Here is a 16442-nt window from a genome sequence, read left to right as displayed (position 1 = left end):
GACATAATTGAGTGCTGGTCAAGCTTTGTGATGGTCTCGGGCCTTGTCTGGCGCACTAAATATGGAAGCTCCCCCCACTGCTGGAAAAGACACCAGCATCTCATTCACTGTGCTAATCCTGCAGCCCTATGTGTCCAGCAAGAAATAAATGATCCACGTCCAAAGGTAGGCCTGGGCTGGTTTAATGCCGGCTCTTGCTCTGTCTCAAGACTGGCTTGCTGTAATATCCCTTCACGTTGGCATCTCCTGCTGGTACTCATTTGACCTTTGACCTCCGACCTCTGCCCCCCTCCCCACAAATTCAACAAGATGAAGCATGCAGTGACCCCTTGTCCATGAACAGCTTTATTTAAAGGGGGGTTGGCTGCTTTTTTAGCTCCTTTACAAATACAGCTTCAACTTGTAGAAATACAGCGTTATTAAAACTTACCATGGAGACACCTGGCAACTACAAAACAGGACATCCACAAACACTGACAGAGACACGCAACACCGTTTGTTTATTATTCGGTGCTGGTCTAATACATCGATAAGCAGCCCAGCCTCCCAGAATACAGATTACAAAGGCAACAGGGAGGGGGTGACCTGTCACAGTGTAAGGAATGGTGTCGGAACGGGGACAATCCATCCATTTTCCAACTGCCTCTATCCAATTCAGGGTCACTGGGGAGACGGAGCCTATCCTGGCAAGCAACGGGCACAAATCAGGGCACGCCCTGCTTGGTCAATGGCCGGGCACACACAGACACGTAAACACTCACTCCAGGGTCAGTTTTCCCAGAAGCCAATTAACCGACCAGCATCCCAGGTGCAGAATTGAACCCAGGGCCCCAATGCTGCGAGGTAGCAATGCCAACCACTGCATCACCATACCACCTGGGGACAACCCAAGAGTTCCGAAAACGTTTTTTCTTACTGTCCACTGGCTGCTTCTGGGCCTCTGCCAGACTAGATCACATCTGAATCAGACGTCTGAGTGTGCACCAACATGTAAACCAACTGAAGCACACTCTTATGGGTGGAGTGGTGGCACTGTGGCTGAGGATCTGTGGCTGGAAGGTTGCCGGTTCAAATCCTGCGGCCGGCAGAGGAATCCTACTCCGCTGGGCCCCTGAGCGAGGCCCTTAACCTCCAGCTGCTCCAGGGGCGCCGTATAAATGGCTGACCCTGCTCTCTGACCCCAAGCTTCTCTCCCTGTCTGTGTCTCACGGAGAGCAAGCTGGGGTATGTGAAAAGACAAATTCCTAAAGCAAGAAATTGTATCTGGCCAATAAAGTGATCTTATCTGATCTTTATCCTTGGTGCGTTCTTCAAAGCACACACTTGCTAGTCTGGATAAGTTCCGGCCGGATCATTGGAAGCAGAATGGATCACTCCCCGAAGTGTGCATCTGTGGTGTTTCTTACAGCGCTGGTCACACAAAGTGAGGGGGCAGGCGGTCCTTTCGGAGCCCTTTTTAGCGTTTTGGGCAGTGTTAAGAAATGGCTTCCAAATTAAAAAAAGACCGTCTGTCCCATCCTGCTGACTCCAGTCAGAAACCTCAAAGATGCCGGCCACACAGGATTATTTTACTTCATAAAATAATACTTCATAAAATAATATGCTAGAAATATTTAAAAAACAAGATTGTTTAAAAAAACGCAGGGGGTGTGATGTTCTTACTTTTACATCGGATCTTTCTGAAAACAAACCGTGACTTTTCATTGGCACACGGTCACAGACGCATAAAGGGACGTTCGGTTCTAAAGCACTGTGTCTTCTTTGTCAGGGATAGCACATCGCCCTGCTGCTAAAATTCTCTGCAACCCCTCAGTGGCACAGGGGAACTGGAGAAGATTAAAAAGCATTGAGTGCGGCGTGTTCAGGCATGTTCTGTATGGCCCATGGACACTGCGCTGGTGTTTGCCGAAAATGGGGCCAACAGTGCAGTCGATACTGGTCTGCAGTCTTGGACACACTGCAGTCGATACTGGTCTGCAGTCTTGGACACACTGCAGTCGATACTGGTCTGCAGTCTTGGACACACTGCAATCGATACTGGTCTGCAGTCTTGGACACACTGCAGTCGATACTGGTCTGCAGTCTTGGACACACTGCAGTCGATACTGGTCTGCTCGACTGGTGGGACTGAGGAGGATTCACATCACAGTGGGAGGACAGTGAAAAAACACAGTGAGCTGCAACCCGAGGTAACAGTGGGTGTCTGTCGGGGTCCAACGGGGGTGAACCCCCAATCAACGGAGAGTGGGCGCCCTGGGCACGCCTCCTCAGTCCAGATCCCACTCGCGCAGCCACTCCTGGCACCGCGCCCTCTGCTCCTCCGTCTCCCTTGGAGGGCTCTTCCTCCCCTCGGGCCCCCGGCTCCCGGCCGCCGGCTCCTGGCCCCCCACCTCCCCCCCGCCCTCCAGCAGTGGCTCTAGGCCCGCGGCCAGCGTCCGCTCCTGCCGCTGGGGGGCCCACCTGGCGTCCACGGCGGGCACGAAGGGGTCGGGCGCCGTCACCTGGATGGGCTCGGGCTCCAGCGGGATGCGCAGCAGGTAGGCGTGCAGCATCATGCGGTAGGGGGCGCTGTCGGCGCGCAGGCTGTAGGTGAAGTCGCCCACAATGGGGTGACCGATGGCGCTGCAGTGGACCCTGAGCTGGTGTGTCCGGCCTGCAGGGGAACCACACACTGAGAAAGGGGGACAACAGGCACAGGGCGCCCATCCTGTCGCCGTGACACAGCATGGAGGACTGTAACAGGGTCTCAACTATAACAGTCTCAGAACTGGGGAGAGTACCAGGCACCAAGCATATCTTGCCTTAACTGTCTTAAATATTATGGTCCTGAATAATATTGAGTTGTTCGTGTATTAAGAGCGTTCACTGACTACACTAGTACTGTAAGATAGAAACCTTCAGTGGGTTCCCAGCAGTTTTTCTCCAAATCATATGTATGTTTTCACTTTCTGGGCCTGAATTCAGTGTGTAATTTTCCAGAATCCTTCCTAAGAAAGGAATGAAGGTTACGAACGTCTAGCAGGTTGTGGTGCTTGTAGCTTTATGATACAATCCCATAATCCCATTAGCACAATTCATGAAGGATCATATGGATTGGGCTTTAAAAACTTGCCAAGGAGCTTGATTCAGGACCCCAAGACCCTGTATATGTGGGTTAAATGATTGGCTACAGCTTGCTGAAGGATGGGTTAAAAACCTGGAGCTGTTCGTGTCCTGGAGGGGTGTCGTACCTGTGAGGGGCTGCAGCAGGACCTTGGTGACTGGGTCTCCATCGTACAGGCCATACTCCAGAACTGTCAGCTCTGTCTTGCTGGGCTTGGGGTTCTCGCAGCCTGGAGGAGGGACAGCACAAGGGAATGAGAAGGGGTACAAACGAGAGAAGGTCACGTGGTGGTTTGTAACTTAATTCATCCGAGGATCTTTTCCAGAGGTTTCTCAAGAGAGGTCAGGTTATCAGCATCAGCAACACAGCTGGGCAGCTTGCTCCCTGCTCCCGCACCCATTTGTGTAAAGACATGCCTCCTGTTCTCAGTTCAAAAAATGCTCTTCCCTGTAGGGGCCACCTGTGTCATGAGTTCAAGCGTCACGGTCGGTTCTAAAGAAGCCCATGGAGCTGATGTTGTCGCTGCCTTTGAGGATTTTGAATAACTGAATCGTGTCCCCCTCAGTCTCCTCTTTGCATGGCTAAAACATTCAATTCTTTACGTGAGGGTGAGGTGGTCTAGGCTGGTGACAGAAATGATTTGTGGTGACAAGTAACAGCCCCTGTCTAACAGACACTGAGATGAAGACTAGTGCTGCTGCCCATACTACAGATCCTGATGCACTGTTGCATAACTCTACAGAACTAAAAACTGGGCCCCATGTTACAAATGTTACAAACCACTGCCACACACAGTCACATGCTCATCTGAATCCTTTTGGGCAAACTGAGAAAATGAAAGCTGCTACCCTTTGTGGTGGAAGGAAGCATTTCATTGTACGTGGGTACATATGACATTGAACTTAAACTTAAACTAATGGTATTTAATCAATTATAAGGGCGGCTGTCAGACAATAAAGACAGCAAGGTGGTCTCTCTCACCCTCTGTGCTCTCTGTGCACATCATGTGAGTCTTCCCTTCACACGTGTTTCTGCCGATGGCGAAATCCAGGGTCATCTGGCCGCTCTCCAGGTAACCCCGCACCTGGCGGACAGCAAAAAGACAGGCGAGCTGAAGTGGCGAGTCGCCGCGGGGTCGTGAGAGCCGCGTGCCCGCGCCTGTCCGCTCACACACACACACACACAGCGCGGGTTCGGAATCTTTCTCTCTCTTTCTCTCTCGGTGTACCAGGGCCAGGTAGGCCTTAGTGACCAGGCGCTCCTTGAAGCAACGATACGCCCTCCCCGCCGCCGGCCGGTTCAGAGCCACGCACAGCGCCCCGCTGGTGGAGAAGTCCAGCTGGTGACAGAACCTGAAAGCAGAGGAGCAGATCACACACACAGCAGTCACGCGTGTCGCCACACTCCCCACGCTGCACTGCAGTAGTGCCCTGCCCCTGCGCGGCCCTGGTGTTGCCACTGCAGTACGGATGAGAGCCGGTCCCAGAAGTGGGATTGCATTACAGAATCACTGCAGTGCTACAGCTGGCACTCCAGAGACAGTCCCACACCCTCTGTCTGCCTCGCTCTCCTGCCCTCCTCTCGTGTGTTGCCTCTGTCTCGGTGGCTGTGTCAGGCGCTTCACGAGAGGGGGAGAAGGTGGAAAACAGAGACAGGAAGGAGAAAGGAGTGTAGGTGAGAAACAGGCCTTCCTGCTGAAGAAGTGCAGGCTCAGTGACCACAGCCTGGCCATAGAAACTGGACACAGGCTGACTGGCTGTCCAGAGAGGACAGGCTCAGTGACCACAGCCTGGCCATAGAAACTGGACACAGGCTCACCTGCTTGAAGAGAGGACAGGCTCAGTGACCACAGTCTGGCCACAGAAACTGGACACAGGCTGACTGGCTGTCCATAGAGGACAGGCTCAGTGACCACAGCCTGGCCATAGAAACTGGACACAGGCTGACTGGCTGTCCAGAGAGGACAAGCTCAGTGATCGCAGCCTGGCCATAGAAACTGGACACAGGCTGACTGGCTGTCCATAGAGGACAGGCTCAGTGACCACAGCCTGGCCATAGAAACTGGACACAGGCTGACTGGCTGTCCAGAGAGGACAGGCTCAGTGACCACAGTATGAACATAGAAACTGGACACAGGCTGACTGGCTGTCCAGAGAGGACAGGCTCAGTGATCACAGCCTGGCCACAGAAACCGAACACAGGCTGACTGGCTGTCCAGAGAGAATAGAATGTGCACTGCTAATAGGGAAAAGCAGAGACTGTAAGAAATATGCAGGGATTAGACGATCATTCCTCCCCAAAACAATCAAATCCCTCACCTGCCCGAGAACAGCTTTCATTCTTACTGAGAGAGGGGAGAGGGAACTCACGAGAGCTGACAGCCCAGAATGTGATCTCTCACAGCTCGTGGAATACAGAACGAGCCTCTAAAAAAACAAGACTGATATTGTTCTAAATGATTGCAAATGTTTTGCCAATTGCTATTGATTTGGCACCACTGTAATTAATCGGTACAAAAGCTCTGTGAATTTCATTTGTGAGCGGTACGAAGGGGTCTCCTACACATTCTTTCGTCTTGTGATGCAAGATTCCCCACTCACTGCATTTTCTGCTTTGGCACAACTAAGCCAGCGGCAAAACTGGTCCAGCCTTATCATGCCAGTTCTGTCAGTTCCATGTTTGTGTCTCAGTGTCTGACACACGAGAGGCGCCCGGGGCGAGAGGGAGAGAAGTCGGAGAGGGGGCGCGGAGCTGACCTGAAGCCGTAGTAGGTGCCGGGGTCAGCCAGCTCCGGGAAGCGGTGCCGCAGCTGGCTCTGCACAGTCTGCTTCTCGTACCACATCTTGCTGTCGATGCGGATGTCCCAGTGCTTGTTGACCACGATGAAGTCCGGGCTCTGGTACAGCACCTGCAGGTTCTCCAGGCTGGCCGGCTCCATGGCAGCCACTCCCTGCCTCCGAGCGCACGGCCGGCCGCGAGGAGATCAGAGGGAGACACGCCGTCACTACTCCACCGGACACAAGTGAAAGGCACAGCGATGAATTATCGGAAGCCTGATGTGGACAGAACTGACATACTGCATGCAAACTGCAATTGACTCGACATTAAAAGAAACGTAGCACTCTGTTCACATACTGCCTTTCAGACGAAAGGCATACGGAATTTGGATGAGCGATCCAATGTTTTTCGTGCCACTGGGATGAACTGATCTTTCATGACTGAGCGCGATTCACCATCGTGACCTTGACTGTTGCAGCAGCACTAAATCGCCTGGTTAGTCCAAGAGCAGACTGCGCCCAGGGCGCGAGGTGATTTCGCCTGCTGATTGTCAACCTGGATGAGAACGCAGAAAAGAACTCACATGCGCCGCTTCTAAACAGAACAATGCCTCTGGGCCATCAGTCCACTGGAGACTGGACCGGTCTTCGCAGTCAGCGCTTTCTAACCTGGTAAGACACACAATGGTTTTTCCAGGTTGGACAGATGATTATATCCAAGCAGGATGGTCCAGGCAGGACTGTCCAGTCGCTACAGAACTGCTCTTGTAGTGGTTGATGGCAAACTAACCGCACAGCACTACACTGGTCAAGCCCTAAGACTGTCCACTCCTGCCCTTCCTGCGTCCTCATCCCGACAGGACAATGTCCAGCAGGACTACACAGGTCTCCGTGCTTCTTGTGTTACAGTTGATCACACATCTGTGGGATGAGATTAGAGGAAAAGTGGCATCTAGGGTTCAGAGACCAGAGCACACAGACCCCTAGGTTTGTATTCGGGCTCTAGCAGAGGAATGGGAGGAGGAATACCCCAGCAGACACGATCTGTGCCCCGGTGCAAAGCTCGAGTCACAGATGGCCAGACTGCTCTGTGTCCAGCGGTGGCCTGAGACCTTCTCCCGGTGGCAGACCGTAACCAGCATGAATGAATCTGCTGCAAAACACATTCTGTCATTTGCCTCATAGGGATGTTGCGGCTGTGCTGGGGATGTCAGTGGCTTTCGATGCTTGGAACTCTTCTACGCAGTGACTGTCCCATCAGGAGAGCTGACCACCTGTCTTACGAATTTGGGCGTCAAATGCACCTAAAGTCTTAGTGAGCCTTAGTTTGAGTTCCTGCCTCTTCTTTGTCTCCCTGTCATTCACATCACATTCAAAACTGATTTTTTTTTCTTTTGACTACGTGGATCTCAGCATCCCACTTGATGATTTTTCTTGGCAATCCTGGACAGCACCTGGGCTAAACTACATTTCGGACAACTACACAAGCACTTTCAGAAGAGAATGCTTCACACTGGACAGCGACGAGGGGTGTAAGGTGCTCTGATTTTGCGTGAAACCAGTCCCGTGAAGGGCTGCGGCTTTGTGGGGTATTTAAAGCACGCTTAACGCTGTGCTTGAGCTGCTCTATCGATCTCAGATGGCACAGGCAGAGCCCGTGTATTATCCCTGACAGCCAATCGCAGTTCATTTATGAGTTCTGGGCAGTGAAAGACGGCTTTGTTGTTCGTGGTCGCGCAAAACGAGAAAATATTTTAAAGAAGCCAAGGCCTTCAGCGTGCAATCGGTACGACCGAGTGACACCCACAAGTGACAGAAAAAAACAAATCGCTCAGGGCAGGGAGGACCCTACACGTTTGTCAGGGTCTGGTCGTCCATCGCATCGAGATTCCCGCCGGATACAAGGTCAATCAGTACGGAAAGACCACTCTCACAGTGTTTCCTCCACATCGTGGAAAAGGGACGCAGAAACCGGGTCACTGTGCCTGACCGGGTGATCGATTATTGATAAATGAACAAGGAGCCGTGTTGCGAAACCCCTCGAGCACTTCGCCTGTCCGGCAGCGCACATAACAATGTGGATACTGTTTAAAAATTTGATTACTGAATGAGGTGTATCTTAATTCTACCTTTTAAGAATTATATATATATACAGACAACACTGCAGTATGACGATCATCACCACACGTCCCCCACGAGTGACACGACATTCATTTCAGTTCAGCGTCCTGTAAAAAAAGTGGTTTACTAAGTAGTTTATTATATAACAAGTAACATACCTGTATGATCTGATCTCGAACCCCGCTGTTTCACGGATGTGTCCCGTAATCTTTTTAATCTATCACCTTCCCCCTGCCGGACCACATTGTATCCGTATACAAACAACCCCACGAGCAGGCCGGCACACTGCGCCACTCTACAACAGCAACCTGCTCTAGCCAATCACAAGCAGGCAGACCCAGGGGCAGACCAATCAGAAGCCCGAGGAGGCGTGGCGGGGACCCGAGAACGTTGAAGGCTGACCCGGATGTGATTGTTAGAACTTTTGCGGGAAATGTGAGAGCGTTCAATTCATGAGTTGAAGAGGAAATGTAGAGGGGAAGGAAAGTTTGGGAATTAAAAATAATTACAGTGTTATGATATACCGGGACCAAACTGATCGACAGCCCTGGTGAGGGGGATACCGCAGCGGAGAGATGGATGAATACGATGAACTTTACGGTATCGAGGATGACTTTGAACAGCAGTTCGCGGACGATCTTGAAGCCCTCGCCGAGATGGATTGTGAGTAGACCAGCTGCTACAAGACAGCGTCCCAGTTTCTGTACTGCGCTGTTCTTGAGCAGATGCAGTGCTTCTCTGGTATAGTCGGCGGGAGCTTCAATTCAGCCTCGAGTGCCCAGCCTGAAAACCTCACTGGCGTTTCGCTGCTGAATGAAAGATGTTTCACCTCTGACAGGACTCGCCGTGCTATTGTAAAACAGCACCCTTGATGAATACATGCACGTCTGTGTGTGAGAAAGTCAGCCTAACTCTAGAACCTTCAGTGCCCGCAAGTGTGTTACACGTTTCCAGGTTTATAGGAGATGTGGCCATATAATATCATCTAGGATCTGTTGAAAAAGTGAAGCCGAGTTAAGCCGATGTTCCACAACTGGACACGGTAGGAAATCCTGCCTTTCCTCTCATCAGAGTCTAACTCTATCTCGGATCCTGGAGGGCCTGGTGTTTTGTTTGTTTGTTTTTTGTTCTACCCACGTTCATAGTTACATAATTAGTCTGATTATTTAATTAGCTGCATAATTGCAACAGTTCTAACCAGGCTCCGAGAGGGCTTGCTGGTACCTTCCCCACTAATAACGCGACTGTCTTGTGTGATGAACTGTAAATGACGAGGTATGGCGGATGCAGAACATCATGAGTTGAGCTGTTGCCCGGCGGCTCCTGTCTCTCCCCCGCGCAGACGAGCCTCCTCCCCCAGCGAGGGTGTCCGGGTTCAGGACGAAGCCGCAGTCCTTCGAGGAGGCCATCGCTGCCGGAGACGCCCTCCTGAAGCGCCGGGGCGGCGCCCAGCCCTCCGGCCCCCCCGGGGCCCCAGGGGGCTCTGCTGCCGCCCCGGAGGGCCCCCCCGCGGAGGACGGCTTCCCGGCGGAGCGCCCGCCGGCCGGCGCGGAGCAGCTGAGTGAGTGCGCCGGCCGCCCGCCCGCCCGTGGGCCCGCGCTGAGGGCGCCCGGGTCCGCCGGCTGACGTGTCTCCGTTCTCTCGCAGCCCCCCGGCCCAAGCGGCGGAGACGCGAGGCCGTGAAGAAGCTGCAGTTCACGCAGACGGGCGGCGGGGAGCCGGAGGACGACATCAGCCCACCCTCCTCCCCCGAAGATTACAGCACGTTCAGACGCAGCAGGTAGGGGGCGGTGAGCACCGCTGCTTTAATTAACAATAATAAGCATGGCTTACACTTCTATAGCGCTTTTCTGGACACTTCCACTCAAAGCACTTGACACGTAATGGGGATCCCCTCCACCACCACCAGTGTGCAGCCCCACCTGGATGATGCGATGGCAGACATAGTGCGCCAGTACACTCCCCACACACCAGCTCTCAGTGGGGAGGAGAGCAGAGTAATGAAGCCAGTTCAGAGACAGGGGCTATTAGGAAACCATGATTGGTCCCCCCCCTCTCTTATCAAGAAACACCCTGGGATTTTTAATAGACATTTTATGTCTATTGAAAGAAGGATGGCGCCTTTTTACAGTACTGTATAGTGTCCCTGTCACTGTTCTGGGTGTTAGGACCCACGCAGACTGCAGAGTGAGCACGCCCTACCGGCCCCTAGAACACCTCTTAGCAGAAACCTCAGTTTTTCCCAGGCGGTCTCCCATCCAGGTACTGACCAGGCTCCCACCTTCTGAGCTGCAGTGAGTTGCCAGATGTGAGTAGCAGGGTGACATGGCTGCTGGCATTATTTTGCTTTACCCAGATGGGAGTTGTGCTCTGCAGGCAGGTAAAGACACAACACAGTACGTTTAGCAGGCAGAACACATTACACAATATATTTGATAGATGTGTGGTGTGAGAGAAATATGTATAAACTAATTGTACATTAAATTGTCCAAACACAGGTTGATGGCTGTGGGAGTAAAAGATGACCTAGCTCTCTTGCTATTAAACACAGCTGTGTGAAACCAGCTCACACCAGCAGAAGGCGCTGTCTCTCTGTGATGCATTACCCGAGTATGAAGTGTTGCATCTTATCCTGATACCAAGATACAATAAAACTGCGAATGTGCATATTGGAGCCCAGCAGTGAGATTGTTTCGATATTGAATAGTATCTCCTATCAGCTGATCGAGTGGCCTCTCTTGTCCATGCCCCTTTTGTCTGTATTTGATTCTTGTCTGCCACAGCCTTTTTCACAGAGGAGCGTCATTAGCGAGTTTTAGGACTAACACAAAGGCTGAAACGTTTAACCAGTTTCTCTGGAAAATCTAATCGTATTACCTGACCCAGAATATGCACAGGAGTCTTGCAGAAATAGAGGAATCATGCAGAGGAACCATGCTATTATACAATTGTATTGTTTTTTTTGTGCTACGTATCGTCTGAGAGCTAGCTAAATAGCATTTCGTTATATACCTGTGTATGAGTATAATGACAATAAACTTGAACTTGAGGTGTGACAAAGCAGGGCCATTCCTTGTGCGAGCCGCGTGGGGACATGGGCGTCGGCTCTGTGCTAGCGAGTCTCTCTCTGACAGGGTGCAGGCGGAGTCCCGGCAGGCTCTAGACATCAGCGGGCTGGCCGAGCTGCAGGAGACCCCCAGGAGGGAGCCCCGCGGGCCGGAGAGGCACGTTCTTCACCGGCCGCCCCCCTCGGGGGACTACATCAGTGTCACCGACTCCTCGGGGAACAGAGTCTACCTGGCCATGAAGGACGAGGACAGCAGGGTGAGGGCAGGCAGGACTGGAGGGCCCTCCGGTCTGCGGGCTGTGTGGGGTCTTTTTCGCGGAGGGCGGCTGTGTTGAATCGCAGAGTCGCGCGGGGGCTCTGTGGGCGAGCGGTCAGCCGCAGTAACTTGTCTCCGCCTCTCTTTTCTCAGGCTGTGGACACGCAGTCGCTCAGGAGGTCCCAGTGGTCTCTGGGGCTGTTGTCTGTGCCCATTGAGCAGCTGAGGGAGCAGGTGGCTGAAAAGGTAGGTCCACACCCAGGTCATGCAGCCTCCCACTGCCCAGGCCTGCTTTTTATCAGCCTGGCACACAGACCCCAGGGAAAGAGTTGAATAAACTTGTTACTAGATTTTATTCCCTTATGTGCCGGGTGCTCTTCAGCAAAACTGTTTGAACAGATACCACAGTTTCCAGACTACCTGGCAGCTTCAGTCCAGCTTGGCATTTATTACGTAATTTATTATAATTCCTTACAACTACTGTATATAGCGCTTTTCTGGACACTCCACTCCAAGCGCTTTACAGGTAATGGGGACTCCCCTCCATCACCACCAATGTGCAGCATCCACCTGGATGATGCGACGGCAGCCATAGTGCGCCAGAATGCTCCCCACACACCAGCTCTCAGTGGGGAGGAGAGCAGAGTAATGAAGCCAATTCATAGAGGGGGATTATTAGGAGGCCATGATTGACCACAGAGAGCAGGGACCTCAGTTTTATGTCTCATCCGAAAGACAGCACCTTTTTACAGTATAGTGTCCCCGTCACTGTACTGGGGCATTAGGACCCACACAGACAGCAGGACGAGCGCCCCCTACTGGCCCCACGAACGCCTCTTCCTCCTGCAACTTTAGTTTGTCGTCTGCTGCTAGGATAAGGCAAGCATGCGCTTTAAGGCCGACACTGAAATGAGTTGCGTTTCTGATATTGATAAGAATGTGTTGGGGCTGGTGATGTGTGTGGAGGAGGGTGGCGTGATTCACTATTTCTATATTTATAAGTTGTAACGTGGGATGGAAGAGGTTGAGAAACGCTGAACTACAGTGTTCCGAAAGCAATAACCATTTCCAAGCCTGACGTTATTGCTATAATTAATTAATTCTTCTTCTGTTTTTTTTTCATCTTATTATTAATGCCAATAATATTTGGGAGGCTCACTCTGTGTAACCCAGGCTGTGATAGGAGATCACATTCCTGGCTGCAGATCTGTTGAGTTTCCTCCCCCAGTAGGACTGATAGCTTTTCTGGTTCTAGCCGGTGTGGGAATTCTGGGATTTGATCGCTTCTTTTGGGGGGGGAATGGGCTCAGAGGAACGGAGACTTTCCTGCCTCTGTGCTCGGAGTGAAAGTGGCCCCTGTCAGGCCTGGTGTTAGTGGATAAGGGTGTGTCTGGGTTTTCTTTCCAGCGTCATCGGCAGTTGGTGGAGGAGTCTCAGAGGCTGAGCGAGCTACTCAACAGGTACTCGTCCCTCCACTCCCTGTCCACAGGTACACTGCAGGAAACCTGCGCAGTTTCATCAGCTGCATAGCTGGGAGATGCCTCAAATTGCATAGCGTTTTTTTTGCTCTGGAGTGTGAACTTCATTATTGGCAGTCCTTGCAAACACCACACTCACTGCTGTGTAGTTTCACGATGCTAGAGTAAGTGAGATCTTGTGCCTTAGAAGTTAACAGCCAAAAGAATGAATTCAGCAATGGTTCTGTTTGCTTTTAACCCGCTATTCCAATTTCAGGATGACTTTAACAAAGTTGTTTTCCTAACTCTACATACCATAGTTTAGGTGTTGGAGAAACATCATTTGGTTTCCCTTTTCCAAGCTTCTTTAACATCCTGTTAGAATGACCTTTACACTTTAATAATCATTGTCAGTAAAGGGGGGACAAGTTGTGCTCTGGGTTAGAAAGTTTAGAGGAGTGCTATGTTAATCCTGGGGCGTCCTTTCTTTACTTGCCCAGGGACTGGCTCCCAGACAATATGCTTGTATTTTCAGGGTCAGTGTGCCTTGTCCTCAATCGCCCTTCGACACCAGGTGGTTGACCCTCGTCCTCAGTCGCACACTAAAGTGTGGGGGTATCTGTCGTGGCGTCTGTCCGCAGTGTGTGTGTGTGTGTGTGTGTGTGTGTGTGTGTGTGTGTGTGTCACAGTCTGCGTCGCCCTCCACGACAGCGTGTGTTTTCCTCCCCCGCAGTCGTATTGACCAGGAGTTCGGGGAGCTGGATGGCGAGGAGCAGGTGAAGGAGACTGAGGGAGAGGGTGAGGAGGAGGAGGAGAGAGGGGATGAAGAAAAGGACTCCAGCTCCTCCCGACTCTGGGTGGACAGGTTCTCACCACGGCACTTCACTGACCTGCTAAGTGATGATGTAAGTCTCTGTTCACTGACCCAGGTGACACAGGCTACACTGCAATAGTGTCCCCTCATTTCCTGAATCAGACCCAAAGGCAGGGCGATGATATCCCCTTGTAGTGACCCCTGAGTGATTGTGAGTGTGGGCAGGAGACGCCCCATCCAAAGGCACATTTGATTCAGGCCTGTCTTGTTTCCTTTTGAAATCCCAGTTAGAGGGATATTATTGTAGAAATGAACCTCCCCAGCAAATCTAGTCCTCAATATTTATTGTACCTCCAAAATCCAAGCTTCGTTGGGCCAAAAGGTGACGTTTCTCCTTTCGTGATAAAATTAACTTACTTCCTTTACAGAAATATATGTTCATAAAAAGTTGATTTAGCACCTGTGTGAAAAGCCCACTAAAGTAATATATATGAACAAAGTATGTAGTTTGATGGCTTATAGATCTAAGTGAGCGAATTTTAAACTCCATATATTATAGGGCTATAAACAGGGAAAAAAAGGTTTTTAAAACATGCACTGTATGGAAAACCAGTGTGTCAGTAATAACCCGTTTAGGGATTCTGACGTTCTGTGACCTTCTGTTTACACAATTATACTAGACTGTCGGACACACGCGTGCATTAAGGATATATAATTCAAAACCTCATCTACATTGATGCAATTACAGCACCTAACGGAACAAGCAAAACCAGCAGTAAGAAGTTTCCCTGCTCTGTTGCTGGAAAAATACCACTTTGAAAACGAAACTTTCGGGTAGTCTGAGGCAGGTGAGCAGGCCACACTCTGCAGGTACACTGTCATGAGGGGCACAATCATGCAACTTCCCTGTAATCCCTCACGATAATGTTAACATCTGATTCGGGCAATCTTTTATATGTATTTATATGTAGTCTTTCTTCCCTGTTATCCGTTTGTGTTTACCACCGTGTCAGTCTGGTTTTCTTCAACCGGAGGCTCTTGGTCCCTGTCCAGGCCCAGCCCAGCCCATGGGTCTCCAGTTGAATCAGACTGCTGTAACAGTGTGGCTCTTGAACTAGAGTCTTCTGCAGCAGTGCAGGAGAACCAGAGCAGCTGGCCACCCTTCCAGCACGGCAACAACACGTCGATCTGCATCTTTAATTTGAGAGAGGGTAGTGCGTTCATGCACAGACATCTTGAAAGGTGACTGGGGCTCTGACGCCCTCCTGTACTGATCTGAATGTGTTCGCACTGTGAAAGACTTAACAAGGCGTAGAAGTCACCAGTTCCGCGTCGCGTTGGCGCACGATCTCCTCGTATTGCTCCTTTTGGCGTCCTTTCGCTTTTTCAAAAGTCCCGAGAGTGGCTAGTTCTCTTTTCCACCAAGACGTCCATCCTTCCCTGCCTCTGAGTGCCTCTCCCCTTGCAGTACACTAACCGCTGCCTGCTCAAGTGGCTGAAGCTGTGGGACGCCGTGGTCTTCGGGAGGGAGAAGCCAGTGAAGAAGGCCAAGCCGGCGGCAGATGGCAAGCAGTCCCTCAGCGGCAGATGGCAGCAGGGGGAGCAGCAGAACCAGCGGTTTAAGACCAAGGCCCAGATCACAGAGGAGATCCTGGAGGCCGAGCTGGACCAGTACAAAAGGCCCAAATACAAGGTGAGCGATGCATTCGGACACCTACATTCATCGCTCTTGTCCATACGTCCCACGTCCCAATCGCTTGATCTCTTTTGAGAGGTTTGAGATTTAATTTGGAATTTATGGCCCGTGCGTGATGCTGTTTCCTGTAGGTGGCGCTGCTGTGTGGGCCGCCGGGCTTGGGCAAGACCACTCTGGCGCATGTCATCGCAAAGCATGCTGGGTACAACGTTGTGGAGATGAATGCCAGGTGGGGCGGTGTTTTTAAAGTGCTACAGGAATATCTGGGCATGAAAAACGTCGCGTATTGAGTATTTTTGAGGTTTAGATTGAGCTCTGTGTAGTAATAAAGAGAGGTGGCCCTGATGAGGGCCAGGAGAGAAACGGATTTGTAACGCTTCCTAACCGAGACCCCCCCCCCCGTGGCACAGCGACGACCGGAGCCCCGAGCTCTTCCAGAAGAGGATCGACACGGCTACGCAGATGAAATCCGTCTTGGGGGCCAACGAGAAACCCAACTGCCTGGTGATCGACGAGATTGACGGCGCGCCCTCCGTGAGTCTCCTGGGGCCGCGCCCCCCCGCCTCCCTCGCTTGCCCGAGCTGTTCCATTCCCGTTTCGCCCCGCTGGGGAGTCGCCGGTGACCCTGAATACCCTACCCGGTTTGACAAGAGCTGCATTTTCCGTTTTTTAAAATTTTGATTTCTTCCTACGTCTTCGTCCCGCCTTTCCCAGCCTCATTCCTGCTTCCTTGCTCTCTTCTTGGTCCTCTTGGCGTTTTTTTTTCCCTGACCCGCTTGTTTCCGTTTTTTCCCAGGCGGCGATCAACGTCCTGCTGGCCACCCTGAACCGTAAGGAGAGCCGAGAGGAGGAGGCGGGGGCGGAGGGGGCGCCCAGCAGCCTCGGGAAGAGCAAGAGGAAGAAGAAAGAGTCGGTGTTGCTGAGGCCGATCATCTGTATCTGCAATGACCTGTAGGTGGAGCTACGTGCCCAGATGTGTGTTTCCTGCAGAGGCTTGCTGCTGCTGGACTTGTATCTGTGTTTCCCCAGTACAGTCCATCTCTCCCAGGCTGTTGTTCAAGGGGTTGAAGCGATGTTGGACATCCGAAGGATTTTCTGTCGTGATGGCAAAAACATCAGACAGCTGTTGTGTGTAACTAAAGACGTCCCGT

At 51.7% G+C, this 16442-nt stretch overlaps 2 protein-coding genes across 5 annotated transcripts in view; one reads left to right on the top strand and one right to left on the bottom strand.

The window, feature by feature from the left end:
• Positions 1-327: 327 nt before the first annotated feature.
• Positions 328-8295, bottom strand: rpusd1 (RNA pseudouridine synthase domain containing 1). 4 transcript variants are annotated; one of them, XM_088936534.1, is made up of 7 exons: positions 8160-8295; positions 6465-6549; positions 5860-6107; positions 4332-4455; positions 4085-4187; positions 3231-3332; positions 328-2653 (listed from the first exon to the last, which is right to left on the bottom strand). In XM_088936534.1, exons 3-7 carry the CDS (start codon positions 6039-6041, stop codon positions 2268-2270), a joined length of 897 nt encoding a protein of 298 aa, XP_088792660.1. In that variant the 5' UTR covers positions 6042-6107; positions 6465-6549; positions 8160-8295; the 3' UTR covers positions 328-2267. The 4 variants fall into 4 exon arrangements, with proteins under 4 accessions (XP_088792660.1, XP_088792661.1, XP_088792662.1 ...); XM_088936535.1 differs by having other exon boundaries at positions 5860-6053; XM_088936536.1 differs by lacking the exon at positions 6465-6549 and having other exon boundaries at positions 5860-6057; positions 8160-8280.
• Positions 8296-8423: 128 nt separating this feature from the next.
• Positions 8424-16442, top strand: part of chtf18 (CTF18, chromosome transmission fidelity factor 18 homolog (S. cerevisiae)) — a 37201-nt gene continuing 29182 nt past the window's right edge. The window contains exons 1-11 of the mRNA XM_088936695.1: positions 8424-8664; positions 9344-9562; positions 9649-9781; positions 11136-11325; positions 11478-11570; positions 12732-12784; positions 13515-13686; positions 15064-15288; positions 15423-15520; positions 15702-15825; positions 16088-16242. Coding sequence (XP_088792821.1) covers positions 8577-8664; positions 9344-9562; positions 9649-9781; positions 11136-11325; positions 11478-11570; positions 12732-12784; positions 13515-13686; positions 15064-15288; positions 15423-15520; positions 15702-15825; positions 16088-16242 — 1550 coding nt within the window. The 5' untranslated portion in view covers positions 8424-8576. The remainder of the gene's footprint in view (positions 8665-9343; positions 9563-9648; positions 9782-11135; positions 11326-11477; positions 11571-12731; positions 12785-13514; positions 13687-15063; positions 15289-15422; positions 15521-15701; positions 15826-16087; positions 16243-16442) is intronic.

Source organism: Atractosteus spatula, chromosome 18, assembly GCF_055471065.1.
Source record: "Atractosteus spatula isolate fAtrSpa1 chromosome 18, fAtrSpa1.hap1, whole genome shotgun sequence".
Classification (NCBI taxonomy): domain Eukaryota; kingdom Metazoa; phylum Chordata; class Actinopteri; order Semionotiformes; family Lepisosteidae; genus Atractosteus; species Atractosteus spatula.
The sequence above is the reverse complement of the archived record's forward strand: the minus strand, read 5'-3'. Positions and strand labels throughout refer to the sequence as shown.